Source organism: Centroberyx gerrardi, chromosome 15 (genome assembly GCF_048128805.1).
Source record: "Centroberyx gerrardi isolate f3 chromosome 15, fCenGer3.hap1.cur.20231027, whole genome shotgun sequence".
NCBI classification, from domain to species: domain Eukaryota; kingdom Metazoa; phylum Chordata; class Actinopteri; order Beryciformes; family Berycidae; genus Centroberyx; species Centroberyx gerrardi.
In genome coordinates, this window is record NC_136011.1 from 2,997,916 (window position 1) to 3,016,359 (window position 18,444).

General features: G+C 39.0%; 1 protein-coding gene across 1 annotated transcript; it reads right to left on the reverse strand.

Annotated features, from left to right (window-relative positions):
• Positions 1-521: 521 nt before the first annotated feature.
• On the reverse strand, positions 522-18,204 carry LOC139913803 (cytosolic phospholipase A2 beta-like). The gene is made up of 23 exons (XM_078288906.1): positions 18,196-18,204; positions 15,444-15,575; positions 15,222-15,262; positions 15,002-15,044; positions 14,498-14,570; positions 14,157-14,293; positions 13,331-13,462; positions 12,964-13,004; positions 12,797-12,839; positions 11,991-12,042; positions 10,741-10,868; positions 9,975-10,091; positions 9,266-9,300; positions 8,984-9,122; positions 6,667-6,803; positions 6,048-6,270; positions 5,689-5,806; positions 4,581-4,718; positions 4,348-4,455; positions 2,269-2,448; positions 1,700-1,872; positions 1,181-1,367; positions 522-919 (listed from the first exon to the last, which is right to left on the reverse strand). Exons 1-23 carry the CDS (start codon positions 18,202-18,204, stop codon positions 705-707), a joined length of 2,601 nt encoding a protein of 866 aa, XP_078145032.1. The 3' UTR covers positions 522-704.
• Positions 18,205-18,444: the final 240 nt, after the last annotated feature.

Consider the following 18,444-nt stretch of genomic DNA (forward strand, 5'->3'; position numbering starts at 1 on the left):
TGTAAATCGTGGCACAGTCACACAATAGGTGAATCAGAAAATACTGTCATCCTAATGTAGTGTGTTCCGGTGGGCCTTGCAAACTCATAAACTGACATATTTATCACTTAATTTATATGAGGTGGTTTGGTATCCAAGCTGGTTTAGGTTGGAACAAGCGGCCAAATCCACGGGTGAATTTTGAAGCCAGCACGGAAGTGGCGGCGGGTGACAATTCCTCTAATGTCCGCTAGAGGCTGGTTCCAAAAAGACTCCAAACCCAGCCCAACTCCATGCAAGTCAATGGAACCACAACCCAACTTCTCGCTAAAACTATAAAATCAATACATTTTTTCCACAAGAGGTTATGGTCTCTAACCCGAATTCTACCCTTGGCCTCGCTATGGCTGCTCTGGCTCAAAAAAATGTCAACATGCCGGTGACCGTAAACACAATCTCCAGGCTTCAAAATGGCCCTTCACAAGCCAATGGGTGATGTCACACTCACTACTTCCATCTTTTTTTTACAGTCTATGGGTTGGAAAAATCAAGACCACTGACATCTGTCAAAGCAAATTATACGTTTTATACTGTCATGATTAATTGTAATACTATGCTAACAGTATGACTCTAACAGTATTGCTCTAACCTATTACAATTCACTTCAATCACTAATTTCTTTGCTGTTTTAAATCACTTTAATGGCATGCTTCGTAATTTTTCTCCTACGGCGCCATTTTTGATGCTTTCCTCTCCAGGGCCTTGCGGACAGCCTCCAGGATGCTTTCCTTGTTGTTGAGGACGTTATACGTCATTAAGTCCACCAGGGCCCGATAATCATCTTTTAAGAGGGTCAGGTTCTTGGTCTTGTATGGAGAGTTGCTGCTGCTCACATCTATCTCCCCGGCCTTTATCTCTGCCTCACCCACCCGAGGCACGCCTGTATAGTCATATGATGAGAAATTTGTTAAATTTACATTGTACAAAGTTCTTAATTGATCAGTAAATGTATTCAATTAATACTGTAGTCAAACTATACTTTCATTAGAAGTGTAATTTGATCATGAATAAACAAAAATAGCTAGCTACATAACTAAAGTGATAGTGTGGAGCACCACTATTGGACCCAATGCTCTACTAGGCATTTAGTCCAACAGCACTGCTGTTTCCATTATTGCAGCATAACCAACCAGCGGCTTACCAGGGGCCTTGAACTTTTTGTAAGTGACATTGACGAGTGGCAAATGAAGCACTATCGGGGCCTTGGGATTCTCTTTATCCTCAAAGATGTAGAACTCTTTGTCAGACTCGGTCTCCAGACTGGCAAAGTCAGCGTTCGGGAAGGGGATCTTGTGATTATTACAGTAAGTAGCTGTCTTCTCTATGACCTGGTAGATTGCACATGTGGTCACGTTAATACATATACAGTACATGTACATATTGAGAGTAATATAACGCTAAAAGAAAGTGCTTATCTAAAGAGTTGGACAGCAAAATAGCATTTGCCAAACATTCACTGAATGAAGAATTATTAAGTAACTTTGCTAATGCGCAGAATATGGATTTTTTTGATTGATAGTGGTGTTCAAACTAAACTAGTAAATATCACACCCTATATGGATGAAAAATATAATTTTGCTTCGTAACAAACTCAGGAAACATATATTCTGTTTTTGCTCTAATCAAATGAGCATCTCTTCCTCTATGTAATTCTATTTACCTTCAAGTTATGGCCTGGGTCCCATGAATAACTGAGGGATATGATGAGGTCCGTTTCTCTTTCTGGCCGCAGGACAGGAGCACAGCCGATGTTGATGGCATGACCGGCATCCACTAGTCGTAGTGTGGGGTCAGCCGGTGTCAGTCTGTTTGGGAAGGCATCTGGATGTGTGTCTGATCAGCAGATGGAGAATGTTGATACAGAGATTATATTGGGCTAGATGTATAGCTTTTGGGCTAGATGATAAGCCTCTGTGCTCTGTTATCCCTTGAAGGATGTCATGGACCCACATCCTTATCCTGTTTTTAATGCCGTCAACATTTTCCCCCTTGTTACTACAGATTAACTAGCTAACGTTTGCAAGTTGTTGTAAAACTTTGTGTTGCATAGCAACAAGAATATTATCCCTTGCGCCGATTGAGTTTATGCTCTCTGTGTTACTAGCGATACTCACAGCAGCGCTTTGTGTTTGAGCAGGAGAAAAAAGTGTCCTAATTGATTATGTCCTTAAGTGGGACAAGTGATCAGACTTGCACAATACACATCAATAACAGGACTAGGGAGCCCACCTTTCCAGGCGTTGAAGTTGCTGCTTTTATTGTAGTTCCAGTGTAGGAAGAGCCCACGCATGAAGTTGTACATCTGGGCAATGACTGGACGATTCCTCAAGAAATCAGTCACCATGTTGGCCACGTCTGTGACTGGGTTTACGAGATATGTGTCCAGGGTTGACGGTTCATTATCAACCTCTGTCAAAGAAAGGAAACACCAAAACAACATACATCTAATTTAGTAGGTCCTTCGGCGAACATAGTCAGTCAGTGCTGCTAATTGGAAATATCAACTCTGCTTGGATATTATTGTTTTCCCAAGTCTGGGATTCAGGATATGCTGCATGACAATTGTGTCACAAATCCTAGAGTGTTGATTTTGAAAACAACTCTTAATGATATGCCTCTCTGTTGGCTCCATGCAAGGGACAGGCTTGTTTGGTTCTTTCTCCTCTTTTTATTTACCATTTCTAGGTCTTCTTGCTAACTATTGCTAGGCTAGTTCAGCTAAGTTAGCTAGCTTATTGTGCTAGCGAACCATGTTTTTCTCTTCTCTCCTGCTTCAATTGGCCTTGCCCTTGCACCATAGATGCGCATTATAATCACCTATTAATTAAAAGATTTTTCCAATCATAAGTGACAATGAAAAGATTGAGCGCACATTTAACAACTGAAATTTGCAGATTTTCAGTCTCTTGTAACGCGCACACAACGACGTCTGTCTTTGAGGAGCACAAATCTAAAGATGCAGTTCTCTCGGGAGAATCAGATTTTTCGTGGTGCACCTGTACTCGTGAAAATGTATTTTTCTACAATATTTTGATACCAAAACAAACATGGAGTCCATATGGCTTGCTGCAATTGTGGTTTGTGCTGCGACTTGCACGAAAAAAAGAGGGAGAAGACATTCACGTTTCATTTTCTTTCCCGGCTCAGTCATCGTGCACATTGGATCAATTTTCATTGCCTATTGAAAATTCCTGTTAAGATTTGAGTCTCTGACGACCACACACCACATGATTATGCAAAGACTAGCCTGACATTGCTGATTGGGATCATATGAGAGAGATTTGAGTCTTTCACTCCAGATCTCAAATTGTTGCCAAATTGGGCTTGAAAAATGTGTAATGTGTCCCACCTTATGCCAGAAGCACATTACACGACCGTATGCTGCAGGACATCTCACATTAACCGAGCTACTGAATCTCATCTTGTATCACAACCCGCACGACGGAAAGCCACATGGGTCATTAGTGTAGACGTTTGCGCGTTAGCACCAACAACAACAATGGATGAACAGGGTGTAGTGTGTTTCTTTGTAGCCATGTTTCCCAGGTGTGCTTTGCAGTAAACGGAGTGATGACATATCCTGCTGCAACCTAATTGGCCAATGTGACAAATCGCCTCATTGTACCGCTCTCACACTACAAGAGCAATGACAAAAATATCAAATATATTTTAAAATGATCAGGACGTCCCAGACTGCATCGGGACGTGCCATGCTGACCATCTCGCACTATGTGAGCAACAACATGCTGTTTTCACTGTGTTCCTGAAAACTTGTCTGGGACCTTCTGGGACGCCTGAATCGGCTGTGATATTATATGGTGTGCACAAGGCCTTAGAGAGAGAGAGATTAGTTTATTTATTTTTTTGGGGGGAGGGTGTGCAATGTGGATGTAATGCACCCCCTCTGAGACTAAAATCATTTATAGGCCTAAGCAGGTTGCCTCAAGTCTTCATGATTTTTGCTTTTGTGTTGTCATCAGCCTAGCCTAAATGCTGGGAATTGTTTGAAATTTTGAATGTACAATTGATAAATTGTACAGTTACCCTCCTGGTGTTACCTTCCTTTAAGAGAAAACAGATTAATCATGTGATCTACAATGCCTTGGTCCTAGCAACCATCTTAAAATTCTTAAACCATTTGTTGGACCATAGTTATTATTGAGAGTAAGAACATTTTTAAAACACTGTTATACTGTATATTGTGGCCTCATTCTTTAAGACTAATAGTCCTGTAGTGATTGTAGTCATTTTCATATCTTTTTAGTTTGATTGTATGTCTCAGTGCATCATAGGGTGAATGTGCTGTACCTATGTCGTTGATATCAGGTCCTAGGAAAGGAGTCCAGGAGGGCTGGGCACCTGTAGCAAGCTGCCATAGTTGGGTCATGCTAACAGAGAAGGCACTGCTCCATATCCCTGATAATGTTGAAATATGAACAAGATTTAATTAACATGGATTAATATTATAGTACTGTGCAAAACCATGCATATTTATTGAAATAACAGGAAGTGTATTCATGAATGAGCTGTCATGTTCTCACCCATCAGAAAAGGGATGCGAGGTTCGATTAGTTTCTTGATCATATGACCAAGGAAGAATTGACTCCCAACTTGCTCAGCTGGGACAAACGCCCCATACTTTGATATGCCTACCTCATAGGGGGTAAACTCACACCACTCTGAAAACAAGATTAATCAAAGGGGAAAACAAAATGAATCCTTATTCCTCCACAATATGCATTTTTAGTTATGGTTTGTGAACAGGGTGTCTGCAGGCCCTAGAAAAGTTATAGAATTAAATTAATGAAATCATTATCCAAAATCCTTAGCGTAATGACTTGACGTTGATTTGCCCTCTGAAAGTGTTTCTTGGTGCATTGTCTTTCCACCAAACAATCAGCTCAGTCACACAGACCAGCTGTATATCCTGATAAGTCTACAGTTATCATTTTCACTTAAATTTCAGGTGAAAAATTTGTCTTGCATTTCATCTTAACTTACATTAAAGTAAGAAAAGTAAAACTCTTAAGTCTTAAAATTTCACTTGATTAAACTTGCAGACACCTTGTTAATATACAGTGTATATGTAATTCTGTACATATATGTGTGTGTATATACTGTATACTAGGGCTGAACAATTAATCGAAATTTTATCGAAATCGCAATATGGCCTACTGCAATTTTCAAATCGCAGGAGGTGCAATATTTGTTAAAGGCGAAATGTGTGTCAAAATACCATTTTAAATTAAATATTGTCGTGCTGCAGAGATGTCCTGGCCTAAACATCATATTCTACAGACTTAAGAAAACATCTTTGTTTGGTACAGATCCCCGCAAAAATCACACCATAATCATTTTAATACGTTTTTCAATGAAAATGAGAATAATGATGTAAAAATTGTCATTCCCTCTAATATCGCAAATCATATCGCAATTGCAATATCTGTCAAAATAATCGCAATTAGATAATTTTTCAAAATCATTCAGCCCTACTGTATACTGCATTATGCCCTTGGGCCTCAATCATCTTGCACAAAAGAAGTTCAGGATCGCCAGAATAAAATAAAATCAAGTAAAGTATCAGCTGTCTCCTTTTAAGTTTGATGACACAAAAACACAGATGAAAGAAAATGCCTAGAGGATCTTTACCAGCTTCAATTTCGCAGCCCTTCAACTCATCCTTCATATTCACAGCTGTGTATATGGGGAGAGGGTTTTGTCCATCAGCCACTGCCCTCTGCTGCTCAGAGAGAGTACTGGTGGTTTTCTGTGAACCCAACATGTCACAACAGTGACGAAAAAACATTTATTCTGCAAAACCAACAAAAAAATCATAGCCATCCAGTTTTTGGTGACTAAAGATCAAACCAAAAACTACAATGAATCATGAACCAGAATAACTGCAACCAAGATGCACAACATTTCGGCTTCAAATTATTTGCGCACTTAAACTTGTGGAGATCTATATAATGTAACATGATGGTCAGAGAAAGTGTAGCGCTCTTTACCTTCTCAAAGATCAGATGCTCAATAACCAGGCCCCACATATCAACGAGTGACACAATGTGACCCTCCTTCCCTTTCTTGTCCAGTTCATCTTTGTAGTACTGCAGTTTGTCAGTGGAGAAGGAACTCAAAAAGCGCTTGGTTATCTTCCCCTCCATTGCTGAGATGGCACTGTCTATGTCCTGCTGTGACCAATTGGCTTGCTGATACAGGCTAGCCATAGTCCTGTTCATATGGGAATGAATTAGAGAGAGCGATAAGAGTTAGAATGATTTAAAAACAGGAAATATGTACAAAATGGTGGTGCTGCCTGATTGAAATACATATAATCAAACGCAGAAACAGGTCTAGTGCAGATGTGGCACAGTCTGAAAGCCTTCTTCATTGCCCTGCGACCCTGTTCTGCTTCCTTCATTATTTAAGTGAAACACCTAGCAAAGTCAGCAAATGTGACAAAATGTGTTTTCTGGAGCAGGGGCCAAGGCCATAATGTACACAAAGCCCATCAGGCATTTCTTTTGCGTTCATAGTTTGCATAGCATACAAACGCCTGAAGACGAGGTCCGTAGACAAACAAGTTGTTAATGAGGTTTTACCAATAAGCAATACTGTCTAACTCACCATGTGGAACCGGACACACCAGTGATGTAAGTGGCTGCATCCAGGACGCCTATTTGCTGCAGCCCCCTCAGACTGCCAAACAGGCCTGTCATCGCTCTGGTCCCGCCTCCTGAACCCACCAAAGCTATTACAGGCACCTGGGCAGAGGACAGAAATATGTTTAAATGGATATGATGATATGTTCTAATTGGATTTTACATTTGCTACTGAGATCCCTAAAGTGATCATCATCAAGTGATCAGCTTATGGAAGACTTGCAGGATCCACAAAAAAAAACAATTTTAGAGGATATAAAATGTCTTTAGAGTATAGAACTGAAATTCCTATATTCATTTACAATGTTCCAGTTCTTTTGTTTCAACATAAGAGTAAAACTATATTGCTGCATCAAAAACTGAACTAAGTTTAAATGTTACTCTGGACATACCAACATCTCCTTCAAAAGCCACTGGTTCTGATATGAGTTAATGCTCAGTCTATTCATTTTGACAGTACACATTATACATTATGCACAGAGCTGGCTTTGACATAGTACTTAGGCTTAAAGGTGAACACTGGCCTTGTGGCCACATCAGCACGTCTAAAGTAATACCTTCCAGTGGAACAATGAATGGAGTGTAGAATTGCAACGGAATTTACGATGTAAATAAATGTCCTGTCACAATCTGAATCTGTTTTATGTGACCAATAAGCACTTATAACACAGGAAGAAAATGCCATATCTTTCTGAGGTTTCTCGTTTTCTAGTATTCATAGTTTATAAGCTATGTTTACATATGGTGTAGCATATACATGTCTTAACTGGTGTCTTCCCGGTCCTTTCAGTAGCTTTTCATTTTTTTTAGAACTAGCTTGGCTCCTCCCTCACTCTTTAATAGCAGCCCTCACCCCCTCCTATTCCTGAAATAAAATCTCTTAATGGTGGAATCGATGAGGTGAGCGAGTAAACTTGTTAAACTAGTAAACTTGCTACCTACCTCTTCACTTGTCATTGCGGGACATGTAACCTTTAGCGGGAGAAAGATCTGGCAAAGTGAGACTGGTCGGTGACACTTCTCCGTAGGTACATTTAGCTTAGCTATTAGCATTTATGCGCAGTGCTTTGCTAGGTTTGGCCTTAAGGGCCTCCGTAGTGCAGTAGCTTTGCTGTGCTTTATTTACAAATGTATTGCGATTTCTGTCACCCTCTAGTGGTCGTAAAATCGCTTATTGCAACTTTAAATACTGTATCTCGAGATAACAAAATAATGGTTTTGCCGAGGCTAGTAAACCAGATAGTGTTGCTAATATGTAGAAATACTAACATTCAATTGATAATGTCAGAAGATCACAATTGATCAACGCATTTACTTTAGTTTTGACACAGGCAGATATTGCAACCACAATCAGTAATGTACTTGACCCGTGATCTCGAGAAAGACATTTTTATTAAAAAATTAAATTGTGATTATGAGAAAACAAAGTTTGATATCTAAATATATTTAAGTTGTGATCTGGAGATAACAGGATTAAAAACTATATCAGCAGCCATGGCCACTCTGAGCTTCCATAGTGCAGTGACAAGCAATAGACCGGTTTTTAAATGAATCCATGTCAAATCACCAAGTTGCGCTACTTCGAACTGTTGTCATCGAAATAATGACTTAAGCTGAATACTACCAGTATTCATAGTATTTTGTTACATCACCACACGGCCATCTTGGTAGGAAAATAACAGGTGATTGTAATAAATTAACAGGTGATTATAATCAAATGACAAACACAGCCAATGAGCTGTATGTATTGTAAAGCGCCATATTGGTAGGAAATGCATGTGACATCATGGGAATACTATGAATTCAGGGTATTTGTGTGCATGTCAATGTACACATTGATGAAAACAATGACAGGTCGCCAAGTCAGAGGTCATGACACCATCGCTTCAGCAGTGGACAGAAAGTGACTGGTGGTGCACTGCAAAACCAACCAACTCAAAAGGTATGTTATAAGCATTTATTTTCTACAATAAAGAGATTCCGATTGTGAAATGTTTATTTAGATTGCAAATTTCATTGCAATCTAATTCAATTCATTCTCCCATTGGAAGGCCTTTTATGGTGATGCAGCGGCCACCTGGTGGTTCTGCAGCCCGTTCTCATATGCAGAACGTACAGCAGAGGACATGAGGCAAGACAAAGAGCAGGTTGCAATGTCTCTTCAATTATTGTCTAATACCTCCTGAATAATATATATGTATATATATATATATATATATATATATATATATATATACATTTTTTTTTTAATATATATATATTTCAGAAGAAGTGCACTGTACTTTTTTGGGTCCAGGAGGAGAGCTGAGGCCAAACAGCTTCTGCAAAGCCTGTCCCACCACGACTTTCCTCTTTTCTAGATATTCTTTCTCTTGGGGTGGGATGTCAAAATCCATACGCACTGCAAGACCTTCCTCCGTGCTATGGATTTGCAATGTAAAAGCAAGGGTATTAAGGTAAGAATGCACACACACACACAACACTTTCAATCATATGAAACTAGGAGAGTATGAGTGGCTACTGATACTGCATGAAGGCCAGAGGTTATGAAGGAAGCACTTTACCCATCATCTGTATGCAGGTCTAAATCCATTGTGTCCTGTGATGGGAAAAATGCCACATTATTATTTAAGCGCCTCAGGTCTTATAATAATTCAAATTACAACCACTGCTTCCACACTGTGAGCAACACGACCAACAAGTCATCATTCGTCCATTCATTTCCTATTGATCTGAGCGACCAGGGAAACTGAACTTTTTGCGGTCATCGTCCATCCAACAGCCAATGAGATTTTTTCACATCCTTGTTTCCCTACTAATGAGATTAGATTTCATGAACAATAGTTCTGCCTGGCAAGTGCAAAATGGACAAGAAGTTGATTCCAGCTATTCAAAGCTTCCCAGTTCTCTACAACTTTTATTTGAAAGAATACAGGAATAAACATATCAAAAACGATGCTTGGAGAGAATGGTTGCATCCATCATTGGGGTTGATAGTATTTTTATTAATGCTACCTAATTAATACTTGCCAGCCAGCTATATTAACTTAATGATGTAACATTATGAAAGGCAATACAAAAGCAATGAAAAATACATATTTGACATAGCTTATTTTGCCTGTTCAAAACTTTGTAGCTGCAGAACACTACATAAATACAATCAGAGCCTCTGGCCTCACCCTCAATCGGTCAGAATAGAGCGACCCATGAACCAAGTTGCTCACAGTGTGAACAAGCAGTCAGACCTCATACAAACATGATGAGTTGTTGTACCTGACCAAGAGGTAGAGACACTTTGACATCATGTTTGGCAGGCATTGGCTGGAGTTTGATGGCAGATAACAGAGGAACAGCAGTGGCGGTTACATTATTGGCCTCCTCCTCTGCAGACTACAACACAGAAAAAGAGATAATTACAATACATTACATATAATTTGGATGCATGTTATGTTAATTTGGTCTGGTTATAGTTAGTGCTTTGAAAAGAGTTCATTTGAATGTGTTTTGAAAAAACACCTACGAGGTATTTCCCTTCCAAAATGATTTGAGCGTGAAAAAAACATTTGCATTTACAAAGAACTATTTTCACAATTTCACTATTTTCAATTGACGACGGCATGCTCCAGAGACTTCCACCGGCCGAGCCATCTTGTGGCACTTGTACATTACTACAAACTACAGTTACAAACAGGCACCAGGAGTTTACCGGTATCCACCGTTGTTTGCATGTAAGCTGAGGCTAACTGAAGCTAAGAATAGAATCTATACAGTTATATCATATCGCCGTTGGAGGTTTCGGCGCGCCGAGGGCTAGTCTTGTTTCCTTTGTTTTTTTCCCCGGCCTGTATTTGAGGCCGGCCTTTATTTGTTCGTGATGACCACGCCCCCGGCCATTATTGGAGACCCAGCTTTTAATTGACTACAGGCCACTATTAGAGGATTTACGGTAGCTGAATGTGGACCCATGTAGAGAAACCACCACTCATTCAACAGTGTGATGGTGCCTAAAACATGCCAAGGTAAGACAGTTAAACCTCACCGCCACTCCTAGTTCTGTCTCCAGGTCCCTGTTGATATAGAAGCGCAGGTTTCTTTCTTCCTGGGGATTCGGAATTTTAATATCTTCTTGATAGGCGCCCCTTAGTTTAAGCACCATGTCCTTAACCTCTGTGAAAAGATGCAAATGTGTGAGATATGAATGGCTCTATGAATACTGATGAAAACTATGTTATCGTTGCTTGATAAGTCACATGTGAGCACACACAAGCAAGCACTGTATGTGGGGTAATTGCATGTCTCATTCTTGGTTGTCTCTGGGTCACTTTTCTGTCATCATCTGTTCAGCAGGTACAGATGGTGAGAAGGTCAGAAATCTAGGATCAGACTGGGCTTGCTGATTTTGAGTTAGTTTTTCAAAAATAATTTTGATCCAGATACCTCAAGATCACAGAATCCATTTGCGGTCTTTAAATGTTGCATTTATTCATCTGTTGAACAAATAATGTTACAATATGTTGCAAGGCCAAAAAGACCTGAGTGAACTAGATTTAAGCCTAAAAAACTTTTTATTTTACTTGTATTCACTTATGTGCACAAGTACACAAAGAACTGAAAGACAAAATTCAAAAATAATTGTGGAAAGTTTGGTCATGGGGCAAGGAAGAACCGATTAACTTTTCACACCGATTCGCCAAAGGGGGGTGTGGCTTCTCATAAAAAGGCATATAACTTCCGAACAGATTCACGTAACAACATCAAACATTGTGTGCCTATCAGCAGACATAAGAAGAGGCAAAGCCTCCAATATTGGCCCAATCAACAAGTTGTTAATGTGACATGGAAGAAATAATTAACTTTTGGTGAAAATCCAACGTCTGAACTGGCATATATTGACAATTGCATAGCGTTGGCAGAGGTATGCGCTCTACTGAGTGCCATTTAGTTTTATTTTATTTTATCTTTATTCTAATTTTTGGTTTCATTTTTATCTACTCTTATTTTCTGTTCTATGCACTCTCATATTGTATTTATTTATATTATTTGGAAAGCACTTTGTAACAGTTGTTTTGAAAAGTGTTATATAAATTAAGTTTATTATTAATATTATTATCCTGATATTTGGCATCAAAACTATCCTAATATCTTCCTTTGAGACACAGAGAACAGACAAACAGCATTTAGTCAAAGACAATTAGGAAAGCAGAAGCTTAACATAGAGTACATTTCAATATGACTTATTGAGGTAGACAAAATTGTCAAATAAATATGTTTGATGTTGATAGTACATACTTTCATTGCTTAGCTTGTCGACCCTGATATCCAAAGCAGAGAATGGAGCAGCCTGGGACATGAGGCACAAAGAGAAATCAGTTGTTCTGGTTATTGAAATCAAAGTAAGGTATACTCATAATGCACAACTATTGTCTGCACAAGCTATAGGTAAGGCCCTCCTGCTTCTGTGTCACGAGGCAGCTTGATGTTCAGATATCACCACTTCATAGACCTACTTATTTTTCATGTCGCTTCATACTTGATTTAACATTAGAGTTTATGGGATCGATCAGTTCTGTTCCTTAGGTGCCTTAGCTCCTGTTGATTCCCAGTTATTATGTACCCACCCCCATGTCAACTTAAACTCTGCTGAAGTTGGTAGGACCACCAAACACAGTGCGAATTAGCCCCCGTAGTCCCATCTCAGCCTTCTCCCAAACTATTAAAATGAATGGGGGCATGTTTTTCCAGCTCCGAATAAAGCATAAAATGTTCATCAAATTTATATTAACAGCTCGTGCAGCATAATCCGTGGTGGCCGTACAAACTTCGATAGAGTTTCAACTGACACGCGCGTCAGTAGATAATGATGATAATCATTTTTAAGTGAACTATTCCTTTAATGCATAATGATTTGTGTCATGATATAAGTAAATCATTAGTGTCTCAAAAAGTCTCAAAGTAAGACCTAGTGGGAATAAAGAGAGATTGTTAATGTGTCTAACCCTTGCATAAACCTTCTCTGAACTCTACTTTCATGTTGGTTCCTAGAGTGTCTTTATTTCAGTGTTTGTGCTGTCAGGATCCCACATGAGAAAACTTACCACTAGGATGCCGTTTGTGAGGTATTCATAACTGGACTCCTCACTACAAAAAGACAAATGTTTAGAGTTCAGACACTGTATTGGAAAGCTATAGAAAAACAAATTACTGTAAATATAGCCTTTGCATGAAAGCAAAGTGAAAACAGAAACATACAAAACTCATTTACCTCTCCTGTAGCTCAAAATCAACGCAGAGTTGACCCTTTGTCTATAGAAAAGATGGCATATGGCAATAATGTGTGAATTCTATCCATGTATGAGCAATGATAAGTAGCTGTGCAAGAACACTGGCTACACAAGATAGTAGCCTTGCCACGATCATTTTCATATTCAAGTCTGTATTCATCAAACTTCTCAAAACAGCAGTACAGATGGAGGATCATGAGTCAGGTTACGTTATTTACCATCACTAAACTTTATTCAATAAATATGTCTGAAGAAGTACAACTGGTCCCAGATCAGTGCTATTCCAATATGCTTAGAATGACTACAGATGCTGATCTATTTATTAATATGGTTTCTTGATATTTTCACCTTAGGGTTTATGATGAAGACCTTGGTCTCCTTCTTCCCTGGGGTGAGGTTGCTAATGTCAAACATCAGTATGGAAATCAGGTCGTCGCTCTTCAGGGGGTCCTCGTCATACAGCTTTAACTCCAGAATATTCTGGAAAGACAGAAGAGGAGCTCACTGTTAAGAACAGAACTTTATTGTTCACCACTGTAGAAATTTGCCTTTGGCCTCACAGGTTGGTTAACATGTGACACAGCACAATAAATAAAATACAATATGATACAACACACAAAAAACAATAGACATAGCCAACAGTATCAATGAGGAAGAGTTTAGTTAGGTGATTGCATTTGGTATGAAGGACCTTTTGTACACATTCTAGGTTGCTTTAACAGCTCCATACCGCCTCCCAGAGGGCAACAAAATAAATTCTTGAGAGAGTGGGTGTGTTGGAAAGTCAGATCAAATCGTACATTTTTAGGATTGTTACACTCCTAATGGGAAGTACTGTGTATTCGACGAGCAAGTAGCACAAATATATGTGCATTAGCATTTTTGCTGATCTTCCAAGCTTTGTCACTAGTCACTTTTGATAAATACGTTAATTGCTAAATCTAGCAATAAAGTTGGTAACAGTGTGCGCTTAGGCACAGTGTCATATGGAATAGTCATGTCCATTAATTAGAGACTCAAAAAAAATTCCCTGGGTAAGTGTTCATCAGATCAACAACATATGAGATATTGTTTGTAGTACGCACAGTGGTGCTCACTGTACAAAATGAGATACGGTTGTTACTATGTAATATCCATTTCACATTGAGTCAATGTCAGTATACAGTGGCCTCACTTTCACGTGGCTGGGGACCCTGAAGTTAAACGTTTCGTTCCACACCGGGTTGCGGCTGTTCGGCACGATTTTTGTCTGGTAGGTACTTGCCGATGCCGCGGGGAGACGCAGAGTGACATAGCAGTCTGATTCAGACCCTGTAGTAGTGAAACAGGAAAAAACCCCAGGGACAGCAGTATAAGTTATGCAACACCACATTGACAAACACTCCTTGTAAGTATGTATCGCATGAATATGAAAAGGTTCTATAATGGGCTGACTGAAAATGATTAAAAAAAGTGACAAGATTTCAGTCTTTTTTTATTTTCTTAAAGAGCATGTGAAGCATTAGCTATACTTACAATAATCGTGGGAGGGAGTGTTCAGTGCTTTTACTATGGTGATACTCAAGGCCCAGTAGGAGACATCATTTTTCTGTTGAATGAGGCAAAACAAGGAATCATGCCTTGTAATCCCCCACGTACCTGGAATATGTGGTTTACAGGGTCTGGCTTTGGATTTTCAAGCCACATTCCCACATAGAGCCAGTTAGGGCTTGCAAGGGTCAACTCACCATATGTGTATAACTGAGTGTGAAATCACTTATTGCCTTTATTTAGAGCTAACACCTCATCATATTGACAGTGAGATGGAAATAGGTAGATTCAATGACAATTCAGTGACATACTCTAGATAATGCCAGCCAGGCAAGGCTTTGTTGGAAGACAGTAGAATCATTTTGTCCATCAAGTGCAGTGTTTGCTAAATATGGCATTAATCTTCTATGAACATTCCTTAAATGATAGTTACTAGAGTGTCTTTAATAGGCTGTGTGTGTAGTCAGCATCCCACATGAGAGACCTTACCACTCGTTTGTCATCTTTGAGGTGTTCTCCATTGCACTCCTCACTACAAAAAGACACATTCTTTTTGTTTCATCCCTATACTGTATTTAACGTTCAGACTCTGTATTTGAAGCATATGGAAGAACAAATTATTTTAGATCGCAATATTGCGATCAAGTCATTTCCTCAATCTTTGTATGAAAGCAAAGTGAAAACAGAGGAACATACAAAACTCAGTTACCTGTCCAGTAGCTCAAAATCAACCCAGAGTTCACTCTTTGTCTATAGGAAAGAGGGCATGAGAATGTGTGATCATCAAAGTGAATTCAATCCATCTATGAGCAATGTCAAGTACAACTTTAAGTAAGTACAACTGGTCCCAGATCAATTCTATGCCAATATGCTTAGAATGACGTGTAGAAGTGCCGATCTCTATATTAATATGGTTCCTTGATATTTTCACCTCTGCATGTGTGGTGAAGACCTTGGTCTCCTTCTTCCCTGGGGTGAGGTTTCTTATGTCAAACAGCACCGTGGAAGTCAGGGTGTCATGCCTCAGGGGTTCATCGTCATACAGCTTTATCTCCAGAATATTCTGGAAAGACAGCAGAGGAGCTCACTGTTTGCTGGTTATGACTTGTGCACAGCTCCCTTAGGCACACATATGAAATAGTCATGTCCATTTACTGGAGACTCAAAGTGATGTCTAACTTGTTTCTGGAATTCCCTGTGTAGGTACTCATCCAATCAGCAAGATATATGCTAGGTGCATAGGTGCTCACTGTACCAAAATAAATGCTTGTTACTATGTAATATGCATCTAAAATTGACCAATGTCAGTACACAGTTGCCTTACTTTTAAAAATCTGTGGACCGTGAAGTTAAACGTTTGGTTCCACGTCGGGCTTTGGCTGTTTGGAATAGTTTTTGTCCTGTAGATCTTTGTCGATGCCGTGGGGAGATATAGAGTGACATAGCTGTCCGCATCAGACCCTGTAGTAGAAAACAGGAAAAAAGCTCCAGGGTACAGCAGTATAAGTTACGCAACACCACACTGACAAACACTCCCTCTAGGTATGTGTTGTGTGAATATGAAAGGGTTCTTTAGCAGGGGCAGGTGAAAATGATAAAAGAAGTGTCAGGATTTCATTCCAAAAAATGCGCAGCACAAATATTTTCATGATCATGTGAAGTGATAGGTATACGTACAGTAATCGTGGGCATGATTGTGTTGTGCTTTTAGTATGGTGACTCTCAAGCTCCAGTTGGAATCGATTTCCTTCTGTTGAATGAGGCAAATCAAGGAGTCATGAAAAGGGATGCTGTTCATTTGGGGACAATAAACTTTTGCTTAATGTACCTATAAGAGCATTGTCATCTCTGACAACACCCCCTTGTAATGGAATTGATCTTTTGTTCAGCCATATAAGCCACAATGGAGGCTGAATTGCCAGTTGCTTTCTGATAAAAAAATGTTTGCTACTTTCATCTCCTGAAATCACTAAATTTATAGAGATCAACTCCAACCCTAATATGTCATATGCTACAATCTAGGAGGCCTTGAAAGCATGCCTACACAGCCTTATACTCTCTTATTCATTTAATTCCAGAGGATGAATGTGCGAAGCCAATCTATAACCCTCTCTGGAAAGAAGGATTGTTTGATTCCTCCCCAGACCTATACAAGCAGCAGTTGCTGCTACAAGCTGAATAGTAGTAGTAGTAGTTATCCACCATGCAAGCTGAGCAACTGCTACTCTGGCCAGATATAGAATTTAGGAAGAGGGGGATAAAACTGGCAAACTTCTTGCCCATTAGCTTCACAAATCCCAATCCTCACATTTAATTCTTAAAATTAGATCATCTTCAGGTGGAACAACAGTGATTAAAGGGGAGATGCTGTAATCACTTTAAACAATGTTATACAAACCTATATTCTTAAAAATGTATCCACAAATCCAAGATCTATTTGATTCTTTCTTTAAAGGTGCTACATATAGCATTTTAAAGTTCTATCTATATATCTATATACCATGCCAGCTTATAGACTCTGACTCAACAATTTGCACAACTCTCTAATACCTTTGAACAATGTGAAATCAAATATGATGAAGTAATGTAGATGTCTTTGACTATATAGCTACTGTACAGCTACCACGACAGACTGTAGAATTAATAGCAACCTTGCAGACTAGGCAATAATATTTCTTTCTTGGACAACTCTTAGCCATGTGTATGGAGATATATGTTATTACATTGTCCAGGGCAAACTTGTCATATGTGTATAACAATATGCAATGACTATTGCCCTTATGTGGAGCCACCATAGCCCATCTAACACATCATCTCTTGACAGTGAGATGCAAAATAAAGAAGAAGAAATTCAATGATATAGATAACTAGCCATGTCTAGTCCATCAGACAAGGTTTTATTGGACAGCAGGTCAATGGGATGATTCTGTCCATGCAGAGTTTGTTAGATATAGGTATATCTAGATCTAGGTATGTAAAGAATGTGTTATAGCCTAAAGTCTATATAAAGTTTGAAGCTTTGTCTTTCCTGCTGTCAACAAGCTATATTATACACAATGTCATTTGTGTTTTTGTTAAACAGTAGCCAATACAATGTCACTCCCACTTGACTGCACTTAAAACCTCTATGGAATTCCTACAATAACTAAAATACTGTATATGCAGGTAATTTACTGTATTTTTCGGTTAAAATGGTACATGTTAATGAACACAAAAATACTTTGATTCTGTGTTGGTTCATAAACCCACATTATGCACTTTGATTTGCCAATGTATTTTCCAGTACAGTTGAAATTAGGTTACTTTGGGTGTGCATCATTTTCAATCTAACAATAATGAAGACAATGGAGAATCATCCCCAACTTAAATAAATAACGTTGACTTGGAATGATACCAAGAAACATTAGTAACATTTGTAATATATTGTAGCCCTTACAAAAACCTTACTGTGGTAATTCTGTAATACATTTTTAGAACAATAGCCTATACAAATATCACTGCAAAAATATAAATTATATATAATATCCTAAGGGAATGTTATTGGGATATTATAGTGATATAGGAGAAAAAATATAAAGACAATAAGGTCACAATAAACTCACTATTGAGTACCACAGCCACACTATACATCCCTGTAGGAGCAGTATTGTGATTTTTATATATTGAGATATCATTGTACTCACCGTTGTCATTGTGAATGTTCTTTAACAGTTTCACCCGGAGTTGCAAGGTTTGTCAGCTGTTGCACTGCAGTTTTGCGACTAAATGCACCAGTGGCAGTTGATGCAGATAATGTAGATTGGATGGAAAGGTACTGAATTGTGGGTTTGCATAGAGTGCGACCAATGAGAGAGGTCTGTTTGGAATGATGCAAAGTGGCTAAGCTCGGCATGAATAACTAAAAATGGTGAATTGGCATAAAACTGGATATT